At 44.2% G+C, this 17,726-nt stretch overlaps 1 protein-coding gene and 1 pseudogene across 1 annotated transcript in view; both read right to left on the reverse strand.

Annotated features, from left to right (window-relative positions):
* Nucleotides 1-4,795, reverse strand: part of LOC134911039 (calcium/manganese antiporter SLC30A10-like) — a 216,732-nt gene extending 211,937 nt beyond the window's left edge. Inside the window, exon 1 of the mRNA XM_063919432.1 lies at nucleotides 4,267-4,795. Coding sequence (XP_063775502.1) covers nucleotides 4,267-4,795 — 529 coding nt within the window. The remainder of the gene's footprint in view (nucleotides 1-4,266) is intronic.
* Nucleotides 4,796-6,250: 1,455 nt separating this feature from the next.
* Nucleotides 6,251-6,371, reverse strand: LOC134912068 (5S ribosomal RNA; annotated as a pseudogene).
* Nucleotides 6,372-17,726: the final 11,355 nt, after the last annotated feature.

Raw genomic sequence — 17,726 nt, forward strand, 5'->3', positions numbered from 1 at the left:
GACACCCAACCTATACACTCCATGCGACCAGACACCCAACCTATACACTCCATGCGACCAGACACCCAACCTATACACTCCATGCAACCAGACACCCAACCTATACACTCCATGCGACCAAATAACCCAACCTATACACTCCATGCGACCAGACACCCAACCTATACACTCCATGCGACCAAACACCCAACCTATATACTCCATGCGACCGGACACCCAACCTATACACTCCATGCGACCAAACACCCAACCTATATACTCCATGCGACCGGACACCCAACCTATACACTCCATGCGACCAAACACCCAACCTATACACTCCATGCGACCAGACACCCAACCTATACACTCCATGCGACCAAACACCCAACCTACACACTCCGTGTGACCGGACACCCAACCTATACACTCCATGTGACCAAACGCCCAACCTATACAATCTGTGTGACTAAACACCCAACCTATACACTCCATGCAACCAGACACCCAACCTATACACTCCATGCAACCAGACACCCAACCTATACACTCCATGCGACCAGACACCCAACCTATACACTCCATGTGACCAAACACACACCCTATACACTCCAAATAACCGGATACCCACCCTATACAATCCATGTGACCAAACACCCACACTATACTATACTATACACTCCGAATGACCGGACACTCAACCTACAGTATACACTCCGTATGACAAAAGACCCAACCTATACACTGCGTGTGACAAAACACCCACACTATACACTCCATGTGACAAATCACCCACCCTATACACTCCGAATGACCGGACACCCAACCTACACACTCCATGTGACCGGACACCCAACCTATACACTCCATGTGACCAAACGCCCAACCTATACACTCTGTGTGACAAAACGCCCAACCTATACACTCCGTGCGACAAGACACCCAACCTATACACTCCATGCAACCAGACACCCAACCTACACACTCCATGCGACCAAATACCCATCCTATACACTCCATGCAACCAGACACCCAACTTATACTCTCCATGCGACCAAACACCCAACCTATACACTCCATGCAACCAGACACCCAACTTATACTCTCCATGCGACCAAACACCCAACCTATATACTCCATGCGACCGGACACCCAACCTATACACTCCATGCGACCAAACATCCAACCTACACACTCCGTGTGACCGGACACCCAACCTATACACTCCATGTTACCGAACACCCAACCTGTACCAGTGCCGTAACTAGGCATTTTAGCTCTGTGTGCAAGAAACGACATTGGCGCCCCCCCATGCAGAATAGGAGCCGTGCGCGCCATAGGTGCGCAAAAAATATATAGAGGCGTGGCTTCATGGGGAAGGGGTGTGGCCACAAAATAATACCAATTCATACAACGGTGCACAGTAGTCTCCATTATTCAAATTACGCCGCACAGTAGCGCCACTACACCAGGTAGAGCCCCTTTTACACATTAGGGCAGACAGTCCCCCTTTTTACACATTAAGGCAGACAGCGTCCCCTTTATACACATTATGGCAGGCAGCGTCCCCTTTTTACACATTACGGCAGACAGCATCCCCTTTTTTTACACATTACGGCAGACAGCGTCTCCCTTTTTACACATTACAGCAGACAGCGTCACCTTTTTACACATTACAGCAGACAGCGTCCCCTTATTTACACATTACGGCAGACAGCGTCCCTTTTTTACACATTACGGCAGACAGCGTCCCTTTTTTACACATTACGGCAGACAGCGTCCCTTTTTTACACATTACGGCAGACAGCGTCCCCCTTTTTACACATTACGGCAGACAGCGTCCCCTTTTTACACATTACGGCAGACAGTGTCCCCTTTTTACACATTACGGCAGACAGCGTCCCCTTTTTACACATTACGGCGGACAGTGTCCCCTTTTTACACATTATGGCAGACAGTGTCCCCTTTTTTACACATTACAGCAGACAGTGTCCCCTTTTTACACTTTTTATAACGAAGAACACATATAAATACACAATGACATAATTAGACTAAAAGACTTTTCAGCACCACACGATGCAAACATAAAATAGATTCTCCTATTTATATCTCCCAATAATCAGCATGGAAAAGCCTACTTTGGTTGTCTGCCTATAAGTGCATGTTATGGTAGCTTAAAGTCCAAGTCGAAATACCTTACCTATTGAAAAAGCACAAGTAGAAAGCATGTTGTAATCCATAGCAACTAATCAGGCTGTGCAGGATTCCAGCACTAGACAATGCCGCCAGGCTGCTTGGTGATGGTATACAGGTTAGAGACAGATATATAGTGCTGCTATGGGAGTTGAACTTTACTGCCACAACCACTACACACGTGGCAGTGTTCCTGGTGCACGGCTTGGTGTGTACATGCCGCCAGCCGATGGACCCGGGGATGCACGATATCTTCCTCAGTTTTCTCCCCGCTGCTGCCCCCACTGTCTCTGCTCCACAATTCCGGGGCTCTTGCTGCTGACGACTCATCTGTATGAGCTACTGCCTGATCGGAGCTGTGAGCTCCAATCGCAGTAGGCAGCCAGCTCCACACCTCAAATGCCCACAACCCGCCACTGCACACTGCAAGCTGAGCCAGTCCTAGGCTTGGCAAGCATGCCCCTGGGAATTCAAATGCCTAGGGCCGGCTCTGCCCGGAAGTGTGTGCACAGTGCTGAGAAGAGCAGGAGGAGGGGGGCAGACTGAGCAGAGGGGGACTGAGCGTGGGGGAGAGAGTCTACATTCATGCTGCGCCGCTGCCTGCTGTGACTGTAATGTATATTCGCAGCGCTGCCTCCGGTTGGGAAGGTGCCGGGCGCAGCGCTACCAATATTACACTACACTACAGTGGGCAACGCAGCAGCTGGTGGGGAGCAATCAGTGTGGATGCGGATGGTGCGCCCACAGCCCAACTGCGCTGTGTGCAATGCCCCATCCGCCCACACCTAGTTACGGCACTGACCTGTACAATCTGTGTGACCAAACACCAAACCTATACACTCCGTGTGACCAAACACCCAACCTATACACTCCATGTGACTAAACACCCAACCTATACACTCCGTGTGACCAAACACCCAACCTATACACTCCATGTGACTAAACACCCAACCTATACACTCCATGTGACTAAACACCCAACCTATACACTCCATGTGACTAAACACCCAACCTATACACTCCGTATGACAAAACGCCCAACCTATACACTCCATGTGACCAAACACCCAACCTATAAACTCTGTATGACAAAACGAACCAGCGCCTCATTTGAGATACCCGCTTCCGAAGACCGGACTTCACGAGCATTAAGGGGCATGAGAGGCACGCGCTGTGCTCTTCTCCCCTCACACAGCAGAATCAGAGGCAGTGGTGAGCAGCGGGGGGGAGGGGGAGAATGGGGCAATGTGTATCTGGCACTGTGGGGTAATATGTATCTGGCACTGTGGGGTAATATGTATCTGGCACTCTGGGGTAATGTGTATCTGGCACTGTGGGGTAATGTGTATCTGGCACTCTGGGGCAATGTTTATCTGGCACTGTGGGGTAATATGTATCTGGCACTCTGTAGCAATGTGTATCTGGAACTCTGGGGCAATGTGTATCTGTCACTGTGGGGTAATGTGTATCTGGCACTCTGGGGCAATGTTTATCTGGCACTGTGGGGTAATGTGTATCTGGCACTCTGGGGCAATGTGTATCTGGCACTGTGGGGTAATGTGTATCTGACACTATGGGGCAATGTGTATCTGACACTCTGGGGCAATGTATCTGGCACTGTAAGCATATATGGCACTACTGGGGGCATTTGTGTATCTGGCACTGTGGGGCATTTGTGCATCTGGCACCATGGGGCATTTGTGCATCAGGCACTGTAGGAGCATATCTGGCATGACGGGGGCGTATCTGGCACTGTGGGAGCATGTGTGTATGTGGCACTATTGGGGTCATATGTGTATCTGGCCCCCCATATGTGTATCACACCCCCATTTTCATTGGCCATGCCCCATGTGGCATTTGGCCACACCCATTTTTTTGGGCACACACACAGTACCTATGACATTTGTTTCTACTTGCACCACTGTTCTTTATGATGTCCCAGCATGGAAATCCTCCTGCCCCTTCCTCTCACCCACCACCCCATAGACCATGGAGAAATAACCTGGAAGGCACCTGCTCCACTGGCTGCTCTCCGTACTGTAGGCGGGACACTCAGCTCAGACCCTGAATCACCTTTGCGCCTGAAGAGCACACCTGCTCCTCCGTCCTCTGTGGCCCCGGGCCCTTGGCTGATCTCCACACTCCTTGAGGGGACACTCAGCTCACACTCTGCGCCAGCTTTGCGTCTGAAGAGGAAGCGCATACATACGCCGTAGTCCTGGAAGACCAGCAGCCCCACGATGTTGACCCCCAGGCCCAGGGCCCCCATGATCAGCACAAGCGCTGCGTTGTCGATCCTCTGGGGTGTGGCCAGGCGCAGCGCCGAGTCCACCAGGATGGTGAAGCAGAGGGCGGTAAGGAAGACGGCATTACACAGGGCGCCCACCACTTCTGCCCGCGGGTAACCATAGGTGGCCCGGGGGCCTCGGCTGCGGCGCCGGGACACCCGGGAGGCGGTAATGCCCACGCACAGGGAGATCAGGTCGGACAGCATGATAAAAGAGTCAGAGATGAGGGCGATGGAGTTGCCCAGGTACCCGGAGACCAGCTCCAGCACGAAGATGATGACGGTGATGACCAGCATGGAGATAAGGCGGCAGCTCCTCCCAGTGTATCGGCCCATGGCGTCTGGTGCCCGCCTGTGTGCTGCGTGCTTGGGGTCCACGGGGTGCTGTGTGCAGGGGGCATAAGATGCTGGCCAGTATGCGGGCTCTCAGCCAGGGTGAGCGGACAATGATATCGTGCAGATGGAATGGTCTCTGTGGGGGTCCAGGTCCTGGTTCTTCAATGGTGAGGCAGATAGTTCGGGAGGTAGATTGTGCAGAGCCTGTCGGGCGTGTGGCAATCGCTCTGTGCCCGGCGGAGACTGAGGCAGCTGTGGCTGCAGCTATATACTCTATGCAGTATTTCCCCTGCTCCAACCTGTTCTAAACCAGTTTTTCCTGATCAACACCTCAAATTTCCTGTTTTTCATCCGTCCATTTTTTTTTATAAAACACTGTAATACAGTAGATGCTTTAAAAGACTAATTTGATATCAAATCTTACAAAATGTATAGTATGTCCCTGTTTGATTTTCTCAGTCTGTGCAGTGATCAGGGTGCAAACAAAGCTGATTCAGAAAAAGCTGCAGGCTATACGCCGCGAAACGCGTCAGTCTGCTTATCTGGTCTGAACGTTTTATAACTTTGGAGCCAAACCAGCCCTTGGTAATTATCATCTCACCAAAAGAGACTCAGAGAGGACTTCAGTTTACTATAAACACCGCACTGCATGAGGAACCTGTCCCTGAAGCGAGACACAAGCTGCAATTACCTCTAACGGTGAATCCACCATTGTATTCTCTCCTGGACTCTCTCCACATGTAACAGACTCTTGCCACAATCTTACGTCATACCAAACAAGGGTCTACCTCCTGCAATGAAACACTGATAATATAGTACATGAATTCAGGTTATTCCAAGTGTTTTATATGTATAATAGATTTTGTGTTTTTTATTAATTGTTATTCTTTAAAAAAGAAGATTCTAGTTATGAGCCAGTATTGTGGATATATCAGAGCGCAGTCTCCGTTCTGCTTTACTTTATATTACTGTGGTAGTGACTTCCCCTTATATCTTATATATATATATATATGGCGTAAACATGAAAAAAGAAAAAAGAAGACTCTTGTTGGGAAGCACTCATATACAGATAATGTTGTACGACTAAATGTCACAATAGCTAACTAAAATACAATATTTTATTAATTCTCATTAAAATTGATTATTGAGGAGTTCAATGAGCGCCGATGTTTGTTAAATAGTGACATTGCGAAAATATAAAGAGTAATATATAAATTGCAAGGTACAAATACCTAATTCAGGCCGAAGTGGGTATATCTATAATTTTGTTAGTAATCACACTCCAACTGTAGGACAACCTGTGATAAAAAGTTGCTCATTTATTGTAAATATGACCATCATTTATAAACTGCTATGTATCCCAAGTGGGAATTTTAATCCTAGCAGATAGTTGAATCATAGGTCATAACCGAGATGTAAGACAATGCTCTATATTGGTGACAGATGGGTGGCAAATATTTGCAGTACCAGGGTGTTCCTTGGTAGTCTCCTATCCAAGTACTTAACCCGGCCCTCCACTGCTTGGCTTCCAAGATCAGATGAGATTGGGCATCTCCAGCGGGGTATGACCGCAGACCTTATGCTCACCCTTGTCACACTGTGTCCAAAATTGGGCACAGACAGGAGCCAATTTGCGTTATTATGTGAGCCACAGGTATCGATACAGCTGATTTGATGTGGAAATCAAAAATTTTTTTTATCATAAATGATAAGGTATAACAAAAGATTAAATACCCATCTAGGTTTTCACGGCTTAGGTAGTCGCAGTACAAGTAGGAATAAACCTCTTAAATGCACAGTTATCACATGTATGAAAATAAAACATTAAATCATAATATTATTTTAACTGTGCAAAAAAGGGAAACCTCCAAATTTGGTCTCCAAAACAATAATGAACGTATGAGATTACACTCTGAATTGTGAAAATCAAAACAACAAGAAAACATAAGCAATGAAACCTTCAGCTCTCATGACCAATCAGAAATTATTCTCAAGTAATAGAAAAATAATAAATTGACACAGAGTGTGTTCTATATAATATATATATGTCATAAGTAAATACTGAGATAAATATGGATTTCTGCAGTGTAAAAAAAGAGAGAGAGAGAGAGAGAGAAGGCGTTTTGTGTGCTAGATAGGGTCCAGAAATAGCAGATGTACCCACATCCGCTTTTTAGATAGAAATATAGACCCCAAAAGGGTTGCACTTATTCCCTTGCTGGTGATAATTGACTGTCAATAGTATAATAGTCTATGTAACATGTGGGTAAGATATTATGAATACCGGTCCGTGCAATGAAAATGCACTGGTGCACAAAAACACATGTATATACCAAACCTGGTGTACATTCATATAGTTTTGGTCCTACTTGTATACTGAGGGAGATCCTGGTATAAGGAAGGTGCCAGCCGCGTCTGCCCGCGTTCTGCCTGCTGCCGAGCTCCGGCCGCACTATACTTCCTGTTTGGCTGGTTCCCTTGGCGACGGACTTTGCAGAGAACGGCTCGTTGCGGTCACGTGTGCGCACCACGTGACCGTGAGGATGTAGTCTCCTTCCTGACGTACGTTTCGCAAATAGCTTGGTCACAGGGCGTCAGTGGGTTCAAACCCTTGTTTGTTCTTATATTGGTGGTACTGTTAACTGATTGGTTCTTAGTAAGAGATTGATAGATATTCGGACCTGTCATAGTCGATATCAGACCTGCTGGTTCCCATTGGATAATATGTCATGACTGACAGTTAAAAGGACCATTCAGCATTTCATAGTGGACAATCATATAATTATTTAAAAAAAGAGCTGGTGAGATTAATTCAGGGTAATATTTACAAAAAATAGGGATATAGAGATGATATAAATTATAAAACAATTAAAATGGAATGTAAATAAATACCTTTGTCTATATAAATATGGGTATAAAAATAAATATAAAGAAAAAAGTAATATAATAAAAATTGCAGATTATTATATATATAAATAAATCTATGTATAACACATAGTGTGCCTGTACCTAAAAAGGCAAATATATACATTATTAAGGGGAAATAATATTAGATTAAGGTATTGCTGGAAGGTTATTATTGAAAATTATTAAAAAAACGAATTATTAGTGAATGCATGACAGTGACTAATATAAATAAAAATAAAAATAAAAATAATAATAAATTGAAGGGTCTATGTAGTGATGTGTGATGTATGGGTTGTAACAATTATTTGGAATATAATATTAATGTGCAAGAATCATTACGAGGGCATTGTGATGGAGATTGATATTTTGTACACAAAAAGAGCATGTATATGCACATACATTAATATGCATATGTATGTATATGAAAAAATGGTGAAACAGTTGATTATGAGCCCATAGTGCTGAAATATATATATGTAAATATAGAAAGAAACAAAAAATTGTGGTAGATTGGATGTGTATTTAGTGATACAGACTTAGAAGTTTTTTTATCATTAGGTGTGATACAGTGAAGGTAACGATAGAGTGTATAAGATGATTAAAATTAATAATGGTTGAAAAATAAATTAATATAGAAAAATTTATTTATAATATATATATAAATAGATAGACCGTTAAAGATTATTTAATTAATAGCAGTGTTATATAGTAAATTCAAATAATGAAATGATGAGGATTATTATCTTATTGAGATACTCTATAATGTCATAAAAATATATTATTAATGCTAGTGTTGTATTTTAAAATCTGATTCATAGGAAATACAGAATATATCATATTTACTATCAATATTGTGCAATAAACTTAACATTTCATGATAAGTGGTAAATGAAAAATTGATTAAGATTAGGGGGGAGGGGGCAGAAAAAATTCAGGACAGTGGAATTACTGTTTTAATTTAAGAAAACTCCATAGTTGATGTTTTCATTCATGCCAGGGTATCCACTCTGGCCTTGGTCTTGAACCGGTGGCTTCTTGACCGTAGCCCGTTTCTCTATCCACTGGGCTATTGCAGCCATGGTATCCACTCTGGCCTCGGTCTTGAACCGGTGGCTTCTTGACCGTAGCCCGTTTCTCTATCCACTGGGCTACGGCCTGAATTAGGTATTTGTACCTTGCAATTTATATATTACTCTTTATATTTTCGCAATGTCACTATTTAACAAACATCGGCGCTCATTGAACTCCTCAATAATCAATTTTAATGAGAATTAATAAAATATTGTATTTTAGTTAGCTATTGTGACATTTAGTCGTACAACATTATCTGTATATGAGTGCTTCCCAACAAGAGTCTTCTTTTTTCTTTTTTTCATGTTTACACTATGAATAACTGACTCGGGGGAGCACCCTGATGGGTAGCCTTTTTTTGATACATAAAAATAAGGAATGTGTTACCTTAAGTATCTGCTCCCCAAAATAAGGATTTGAACCTTAAATTTATTTATCAGTTTATACAGATAACCATCATTATACACATACACCAATTATACCAGTGCGGTTTCAAATTTTTTGTTTCTCAATCTCCTATATATATATGGCTGCAGCTTAGTAAAGAATCTCATACACCCAGCGTCTGAATATACCGTGGTATAACCTATTTTGCGTGATTCCTGCTGCTGCTTGTACACTGTTATTCATACTTGCCTACTCTCCCTGAAGCTGTGGGAGGCTCCCAATTTTGGGGTAGCCCCCCGCACCCCCTGAAGAGTTTGTCAGATCTCCCACATCCTGCCCGCACCCTAGTGAAGCGGACAGGATGGAGAGATAGTCTCCGGTTTTCGTGGGTCCGTGGGGTGGGGGTGGGGCTAAAATGATGCAAATCGCATAATTTTATCCTTGCCCCCTTCCTGCGGAACCACGAATCGCAGCATTATTTTTGATGATGTCACAGTCAGCCCCCCCCTTCTCAAAGTTTCCTGCAGCGTCTCCTCTACAGGCTTCTCATGAAGGGGAGAAATGTACAGTAGGTAAGTATGTGTTCATTACTCTACCCCAGCCACCTCCATTCCCGCACTTTCAGCTCCAGTCTCCAGTCCACACCCTCTCCCATACTAAATAACCATATAGACTGGATTAGAGAGGAGACGTAAGGCAGAGGTTCTCCGACGCTGTCCTCAGGGCTCCCAGCGGTCCAGGTTATACGTTATAACTGGCCACAGGTCTTATTTACTAAGCCTTGGGAAGAGATAAAGTACCAGCTCCTAAGTGCCGTGTTACAGGCTGTGTTTGAAAAATGACAGGAGCTGGTTGGCTGGTACTTTATCTCTGTCCACTTTATCTCTCTCCAAGACTTAGTAAATATACCCCATAATTAGCACCTTAGCCATACCTCCCAACCTCTTTGGCATTAAAGGTGGGGCACATGTCTGAAATTGGGGGGGTGGCCTCAAGGTAAGGGGGTGTGGCCTTGCAGCAAGCACCGCAATCACAAGCCATGCCCCCGTTTTTGTCAGCCACAGAACCTGTGTAATCCAGGAGTGTCCCGGTGTACAGGGATAGTACGGTAAGTCTATAAACAGATGTGTCCACTTACATCTGTGCTACTTTGCTCAATTCGGCACAACATGCAAAACACGGCTACGAAGTTATCCACGAGTAGCGAGTGGATGGATTGTAGAATGTTTTGTCGAAGTCAAATATATTACACAAAGAGAACATACAAACTACACACATTTAAGTCGCTATACTTGCAAATATGCGCAGCGAGCACAGCAATATATGGTAACACACGCATTTACACGGACATGCCACAGAGATGGATTCAGCACTTATTTCATACAGTACATAATTATAATAATATCAAGCGCCAGACATCATGATGATTTAAAATTATCTAATGAATTAATGTCATGAATGTGTATTATTTGAACGAAACAAGATAGACCGGTCATGTTTACTATTGAGGCAACCAGACTTATGTGTAGATTCATTTGATACTTGTTATTAAGTTGTAGGACATTGCAACAAATAGTTATGATTAAATGTATGAAAGCTAAAATCACTTTTATTAGAACAATAGAAGTTCCAAACAGGTAGTGTACAGGAAACTCAGGCCAGCCCTTTGGATGTCTTCAAGGCTGAATCTGATTACCATATACAAAGAAACTGGTGACTCATCGTGAATCCCTCCCCCAGAAACTAGTTAACACATTTTGCTGGTCACACAGGAAGGTAGTTCCTGTTTTGGTCTCAGAGTTGCTGTAAGGTCTCAGAGGAAGATAGAGTCCTAGCATTACATTACAGAGAGAGAGAGAGAGAGAGAGAGAGAGAGTGATATGGAAAGACGAATTTATATAATAATAATAATCATTTTATTTATATAGCGCTCTTTATCCACTAGGACTCAAGGCGCTTAACAGATACATAACGCAGAATATATAATATAGCACAGAAACAATGAGGTACAGAAAAGCTTTTCATACAATACAGAAGCATGGAGATACTAAAGGGACATGGGGGTCATTCCGACCCGTTCGCACGCTGGGCAACGACAAGAAGAATGAAGAAAGCGATCGCTGCCACGGTCGTAAGAAGAATGACAGGAGGAAAGCGTTCCGGGGCGTCAACTGACTGTTTTCTGGGAGTCGTGCGGCGAATGCAGGCGTGTCCAGGCGTTTGCAGGGCGGGTGTCTGACGTCAATTCCGGAACCTGACAGGCTGAAGACATCGCAGCGGGTAAGTAACTCCAGAGCTACTCAGAAACTGCACAAACTGTTTTTGCATAGCTCGGCTGCACAGGCGTTCACAGCCTTGCTATGCAAAAAAACCCTCCCCCATCTAGTTGATCGCACTGGCAGCAAAAAGCTGCTACGAGCAATCAACTCAGAATGACCCCCACTATGGAAATGCTGAGTAACAGGAAAGTCTTGAGTCTACTTTTGAAGGATTCTATAGTTGGGGCCTCTCGCACTGTGCGGGGAAGTGAGTTCCATAGAGTCGGAGCAGCATGACTAAAAGCTCCACTCCCAGATGAATTACGGGAGATTCTAGGTACTGCTAAAAGTCCTTCATCTACAGATCGCAGTGATCGAGTGGGGCAGTATGGGATGAGAAGCTGCTTCAGGTACCTCGGGCCCTGGTCATGTAGTGCTTTGAAGCTCAGTAAGCCAATCTTGAAGATGATTCGCCATCTTACAGGCAGCCAGTGAAGGGAGAAGAGCAGGGGTTCTCAAACTTTTTGCAGAGAGGGCCAGATGTGGTGAGGTGAAAATGTGTGGTGGCCGACCAGATAGACAAATGCCCCCAGCAGTGCTGCCAGATACACAAATGCCCCCAGCAGTGCTGCCAGATACAAAAATGCCCCCAGTGCTGCCAGATACACAAATGCCCCCCAGCAGTGCTGCCAGATACACAAATGCCCCCCAGCAGTGCTGCCAGATACACAAATGCCCCCCAGCAGTGCTGCCAGATATACAAATGCCCCCCAGCAGTGCTGCCAGATACACAAATGCCGCCCAGTGCTGCCAGATACACAAATGCCCCCAGCAGTGCTGCCAGACTTGCAAATACACCAAGCAGTGCTGCCAGATACACAAATGCCCCCAGCGCTGCCAGATACACAAATGCCCCCAGTGCCAGATACACATTATATGTCCCAGCAGTGCTGCCAGATACACATTATATGCCCCCAGCAGTGCTGCCAGATACACATTATATGCCCCCAGCAGTGGTGCCAGATACACATTATATGCCCCCAGCAGTGCTGCCAGATACACATTAAATGCCCCCATCAGTGTGCCCCCAGCAGTGCTGGCGGATACACATTATATGCCCCCACTGATAAAGCTAAATATTTATCGTGTATATAACCCTTTATGAGGTCTAAGAACACTGTACTCTATCTACGTAAGAAGTACCGTAAGGGTACGCAAGTTGCGTATCGATCGCTTAGCCGTGATCGAGACGCTCAGGCGTCACGTTCACTCACGGCTAAGTGATCGCAGGCAGGCAGACTATTGGCTGTTGACTTATCGTAATGATTCGCTATAGCGTAGCAGCGCTCGGGACCACGAGGAGATCACCAGCGATGCAGACGCTCACAACGTTAAACCTTTATATCTATACCTTTAGTAATGAAATACACAGCAAACCTTAATGTAGAGACAAAGTGTAAGTGCAACCTGGTGTAACCTGATTAACTACAAAGCTGCTTGAGCGTTACCGACGCTCAGAGAATACTTAACACTATAAAGAATACACAGATACCTGGGCTTAGGGTCCGAAACCTATTATATGTATTATAACTATTATACTTGCAAAAGGAATCACAGTACAAATGATACACTACAATATAACATAAACCAACTAACCAGATAAACTACACAGGAAATACAATACAATACAATTTAAGGAAAATACGAGAGAAAGAGTAGAGAGAGAGGGAGAGATAGAGAGAGAGAGAGAGATGGCTCACAGTAAGACAATATGATTACGGAGAAAACTTACGCACAAGGGGAACGATCGCATGCGCCTCGATATCCAGCTCCCGATTATCAGCAATGAGAACCGTTGAAGAGAGTGAAGTTGGATATGGTCGGCCTGCTATTTATGCCCCACACACAATACAATTCAATGGTCCCTACAATCTCATTGTTCATTGGACACAGGAATTCGTCTTCGCATTATAACAAAAGGTCATAGGTAGATTCATACAGGTGGGCTGTGACTATTTCCAACTGCTCAGGTGGGAGGGAAACTGGGTTTCTTGCCGCATGGGTAATAAAGTGCAAATAAAGTAAATGTTCATAAACTTCTTATGTCCATAACTATTCGCACGAGCGATTGATCTGCTTCAAACCAACACCGGAATATTTCTAATTAAATATTCTTCCGATGGATACTAAACACCACTGTATTACTCCTATCTGACCCTTCGTATCAAACAAAGAGGGATTCCTCTGTTCATAAACATTCTATATTAACCAAACTTTCAGAATCTATCAAAGGGACCATGATCTACAAAATACATTATTAGTGAAAATATGTAATGATTGAGTCGCACGCTACAACCACATAAACTCTACCGTAAATACGCATACCATGCGCCTGCGGGTGCCCGCGACTGTGAGTATGCGCACGTACGGGAGAGCGTACGCATGCGCAGCACGGACCTGTGTGAGGTGCAAATATGGTAGTGTGCATAGAGATATTTTTCTGACTTTGACAGTCCACCCTTTGGCAGTCAATAATAACTGCCACTTCCTGAAAACATTTCAAAAAGGAGAAAAATATATGTCAGGGGTTAATTCATTTCCATGGTTGGGTGAGGGAGGAGAGAGGAGTAGGTGTGAAGAGGGTATGACCTAGTGTGATAGCAGAAGCATGTGTGTATGAGTCCATGTTTGGGGTGTCATGTATCATCGTGCCGTACGTGTTGTAAATCAAGCTTCGAGGTATTGCGAAGTATACATTTGAATTCCTTCTTATCCCGTGGTACAGGTCTGTGGATGGGCTGTCAAACTTTACCGAGCTCTTTTCGGATTTTGAACAAAATGGGGAGCACATTTTAGTTGATGATACATGAATGGGGGAATATGTGATTGCTGATATCTGTGCCTGTATTCCCTATACTATGTGTGTCATTACCTGAGGGTTGTAGAAATGAAGAAAAGACATAATTACGGTAAATGCGGTGGTATTCTATGTCAGGTTAATGTACATCTGTCGGTTGAAGTTTTGTTCGGTATCAGTTGAAAGTCGTCTTCTTTGCGCTGTTTTGCTCATTAAGCGTGAGCAATAAGCTTTGTCAATGCCATTAGATTTACAAAAAATGTTGGGCTAGCGTAATTTTAAGAATTCTAGGGAAACTGGGGATCCATGGCAAAGTTCATCAAGTGTCCATATCTCAAGTGGTCAAAACTTCGTCTTTGGTCTATCCGTTGTCTGTATAGCGTCTCATCAACTTCCTCGTCCAAGGGGGTCTTGTTATCTTGGAGAAAAACCAGAAAAACAGGTGAAAGAAACGGACCGTAGAAATCGCATTTTCATCACATCATTGTTTCTATCGTTGGGTCGTAAATCAAATCCAGGTTAATTACAGTTTCCTCACTCCTCAAACTCATCACTCTGGTACTTTGTTTGCACCTCATTAAAGCCTGCCCGCATCTAAATATCAATCCAATCGATATAACGACACCTAAGATACATAGTAGAAACTTCCCAACATCCATTATGACTCCTTGAGCCCAGTCTCCTAAACCAGAGAACCAATTTCGCGGGTTCAACCATGACACCCAACCAGTCAGCTCATTACCTACAGTAGCAAGAGTGAGATTGTGTTTTCGGCGAAATTCCCACTTTAATTGGAGAATATCGTCCATCTTTTGGTCTATGACCTCTACCGGATCCTCGGTGCTATTTGTGATATACGTGCAACACTTTATGCCGTACTGTGTTGCCAATGTAACACAATATCCGCCTGTCACTGCTGTGAGGTAATTAAGAACCATTCTATGCTGTACCAGTTCTGTTTTATAAGCTTGGAGTTCTCTTCCAGTGTATCTAAACGTGTCATCATACATTTCAGTGATATTATCTAACAAATTGGCGAGTGCGGAAATGTATCTATAATTCATCACTCCTCGAGCGGTGCGAGTGAAATCTAACGCCACCAGAACCTGAATCCCGGTGGATTCATGGATCAGATCAGAGGCCGGATGCTCTAACCTTTCTGACAGTTGTCTTTTAACGAGGTGCTCGTAATGAGTGTGAGTATAAGGAGCTTGGGCACCACGGTGTATGTCTTTCATTTTATCATGAGTTACAGTCATTACTTCAGGCAATACTCTTCCAATATAACACAATCCTTCAGAGTTTGGGGCAAGCCACTTGTACGCCTTTCTCCCGCATATGAAATATGCATCATCGGGGAGAACATATGGGACGGAGAAAGACATTACCATATTACAAACCTTCCAGGTGAAATCTCCTAGCCCTAATTCTTCCATCTGCTTAATGCACGTATCAGGTTGTACGATATGTGCACAGTATCCTGGTGATACTTCTCCAACTCTAGTAATCCTATTTCCTAGGGTGTATCTATACCGGAAAGATTTTCCTCTACTGGCTATGTGGCGTACAAGCTCTGTATCTGTAGGCATTCTATCTGCTCTATGTGAAAAGGTCATGGTGTGGTTACTCCATGATACTTCCCAATTTCCCGGCTTTCTGGGATTGGAGATGTTAAAACATAATAGGGACCTATCCACGTGGTATTGGTGGAGCTTCAAACTAGGAGGGCTGGAGATATTAAACCTCCGGTCCACCGGTCTCCCACCATTTAACTCAAGTACCTCCCCTATCGTTAAAGGAAATGGTACTAGCCCTGATTTGCTATGACCCTGAGGTACTTGAGAGCATACCCAACAATCTGTTTTGTTTAATACATTACCCACTAAGGAGTGATAATCACTCAATGGATGTCGGTCCATATGGATATTAAAACTGGATTGGCATTTCTTAATGCACCCATCTTCAATGACATTGTTACAGAGCCTACAGATACAATTTTCTTCAGCTAACAATCCGTCACAATTTCTTCTATGGTCAATGCTATCGGATCGTTTTCTGATACTCGCCTTTGCTTGTTGGTTAGGTTGATCTTGGAAAACTACGCCTCCATCTTTATCATCAGAACTCATTCCAGAACCTCTATCGACCTCCATGGTACTCTCGCCGGAACAGACTGCTCTGGTCAATATCATGGTCAACAGGAAAATCCGGATCACAGTCTCTTGGGGCAAGTCCATCTTTGAGGAGGAGACGAAGAAGAATGAGAAGGAGGAAAAATACATTTGAGGGAGAGGGGATGGGAAGTGGAGAAAAACAATAAAAGGGAGTGGGGAGTCGACAACAGCTCTCGGTCTTCAAGGCTCAGGTGCCGCCTCAGTCCTCCTGGAACAGACACTCCAGTGATACAACCTCTACCGTCTGTTCCTTATCACGGGACTTCTCTGGATCAGCAACCTTCTTGCAGTGGGATGAATGGACCCAAGTCTCTCTCTCAGCAACCTTCAATGCCGTAGTGCTAGTCAATAAGACCTGGTATGGTCCTTCCCATCTGTCAATAAGGCAACCTGAGCGTAGAAAATTCCGTATCATTACATAATCCCCAGGTTCAATGTCATGACAATTACTATCAGGTAGATCAGGAATCACCAACTTCAGATTATTATTTTGATTCCTTAACTGTTTACTCATGTTAATCAAGTACTTTACAGTTACTTCATTGTTACATTTCAAATCATCCTGAGGGTTAATCATGACATGCGGTTGTCGACCAAATAAGATTTCAAAGGGGGACAGATTAAGAGGGGACCTGGGAGTGGTTCTGATACTGTACAATACAATGGGTAAAGCTTCTGGCCATGTCAATCCTGTCTCTGCCATCACTTTACTCAATTTATTTTTAATAGTGCTGTTCACTCTTTCGACCTTCGCACTCGCCTGTGGACGGTACGGAGTGTGCAGCTTGCTATCAATTCCCATCAACTTACACATTCCTTGAAAGACATCACCTGTAAAATGGGTACCCCTATCACTTTCGATTATTCTAGGGATACCATATCTACATACAAATTCCTGCACAATTTTCTTAGCAGTAAACATAGCGGTATTTGTAGCTGCAGGAAATGCTTCGACCCAATTCGAGAAAACATCTATACAAACAAGTACATATTTCAAATTACGACAAGGGGGTAATTGAATGAAGTCAATTTGTATTACCTGGAAAGGGCCGCCGGCAGGTGGGATATGGGATGGTTCTGTAGGTATTGCCTTTCCAATATTCTTTCTCAAACAGGTAAGGCATGACATTGCTCTTTTACTCGCATGAGAGGAGAATCCTGGGGCGCACCAATAGGCTCTTACCAATTTGCACATCCCTTCCTTGCCTAGATGAGTCAGCCCGTGAGCTGCTTCAGCCAGACATGGAAGATATGCTCTGGGGGCCACTGGTTTACCA

Source organism: Pseudophryne corroboree, chromosome 4 (assembly GCF_028390025.1).
Source record: "Pseudophryne corroboree isolate aPseCor3 chromosome 4, aPseCor3.hap2, whole genome shotgun sequence".
In the NCBI taxonomy this organism is placed as follows: domain Eukaryota; kingdom Metazoa; phylum Chordata; class Amphibia; order Anura; family Myobatrachidae; genus Pseudophryne; species Pseudophryne corroboree.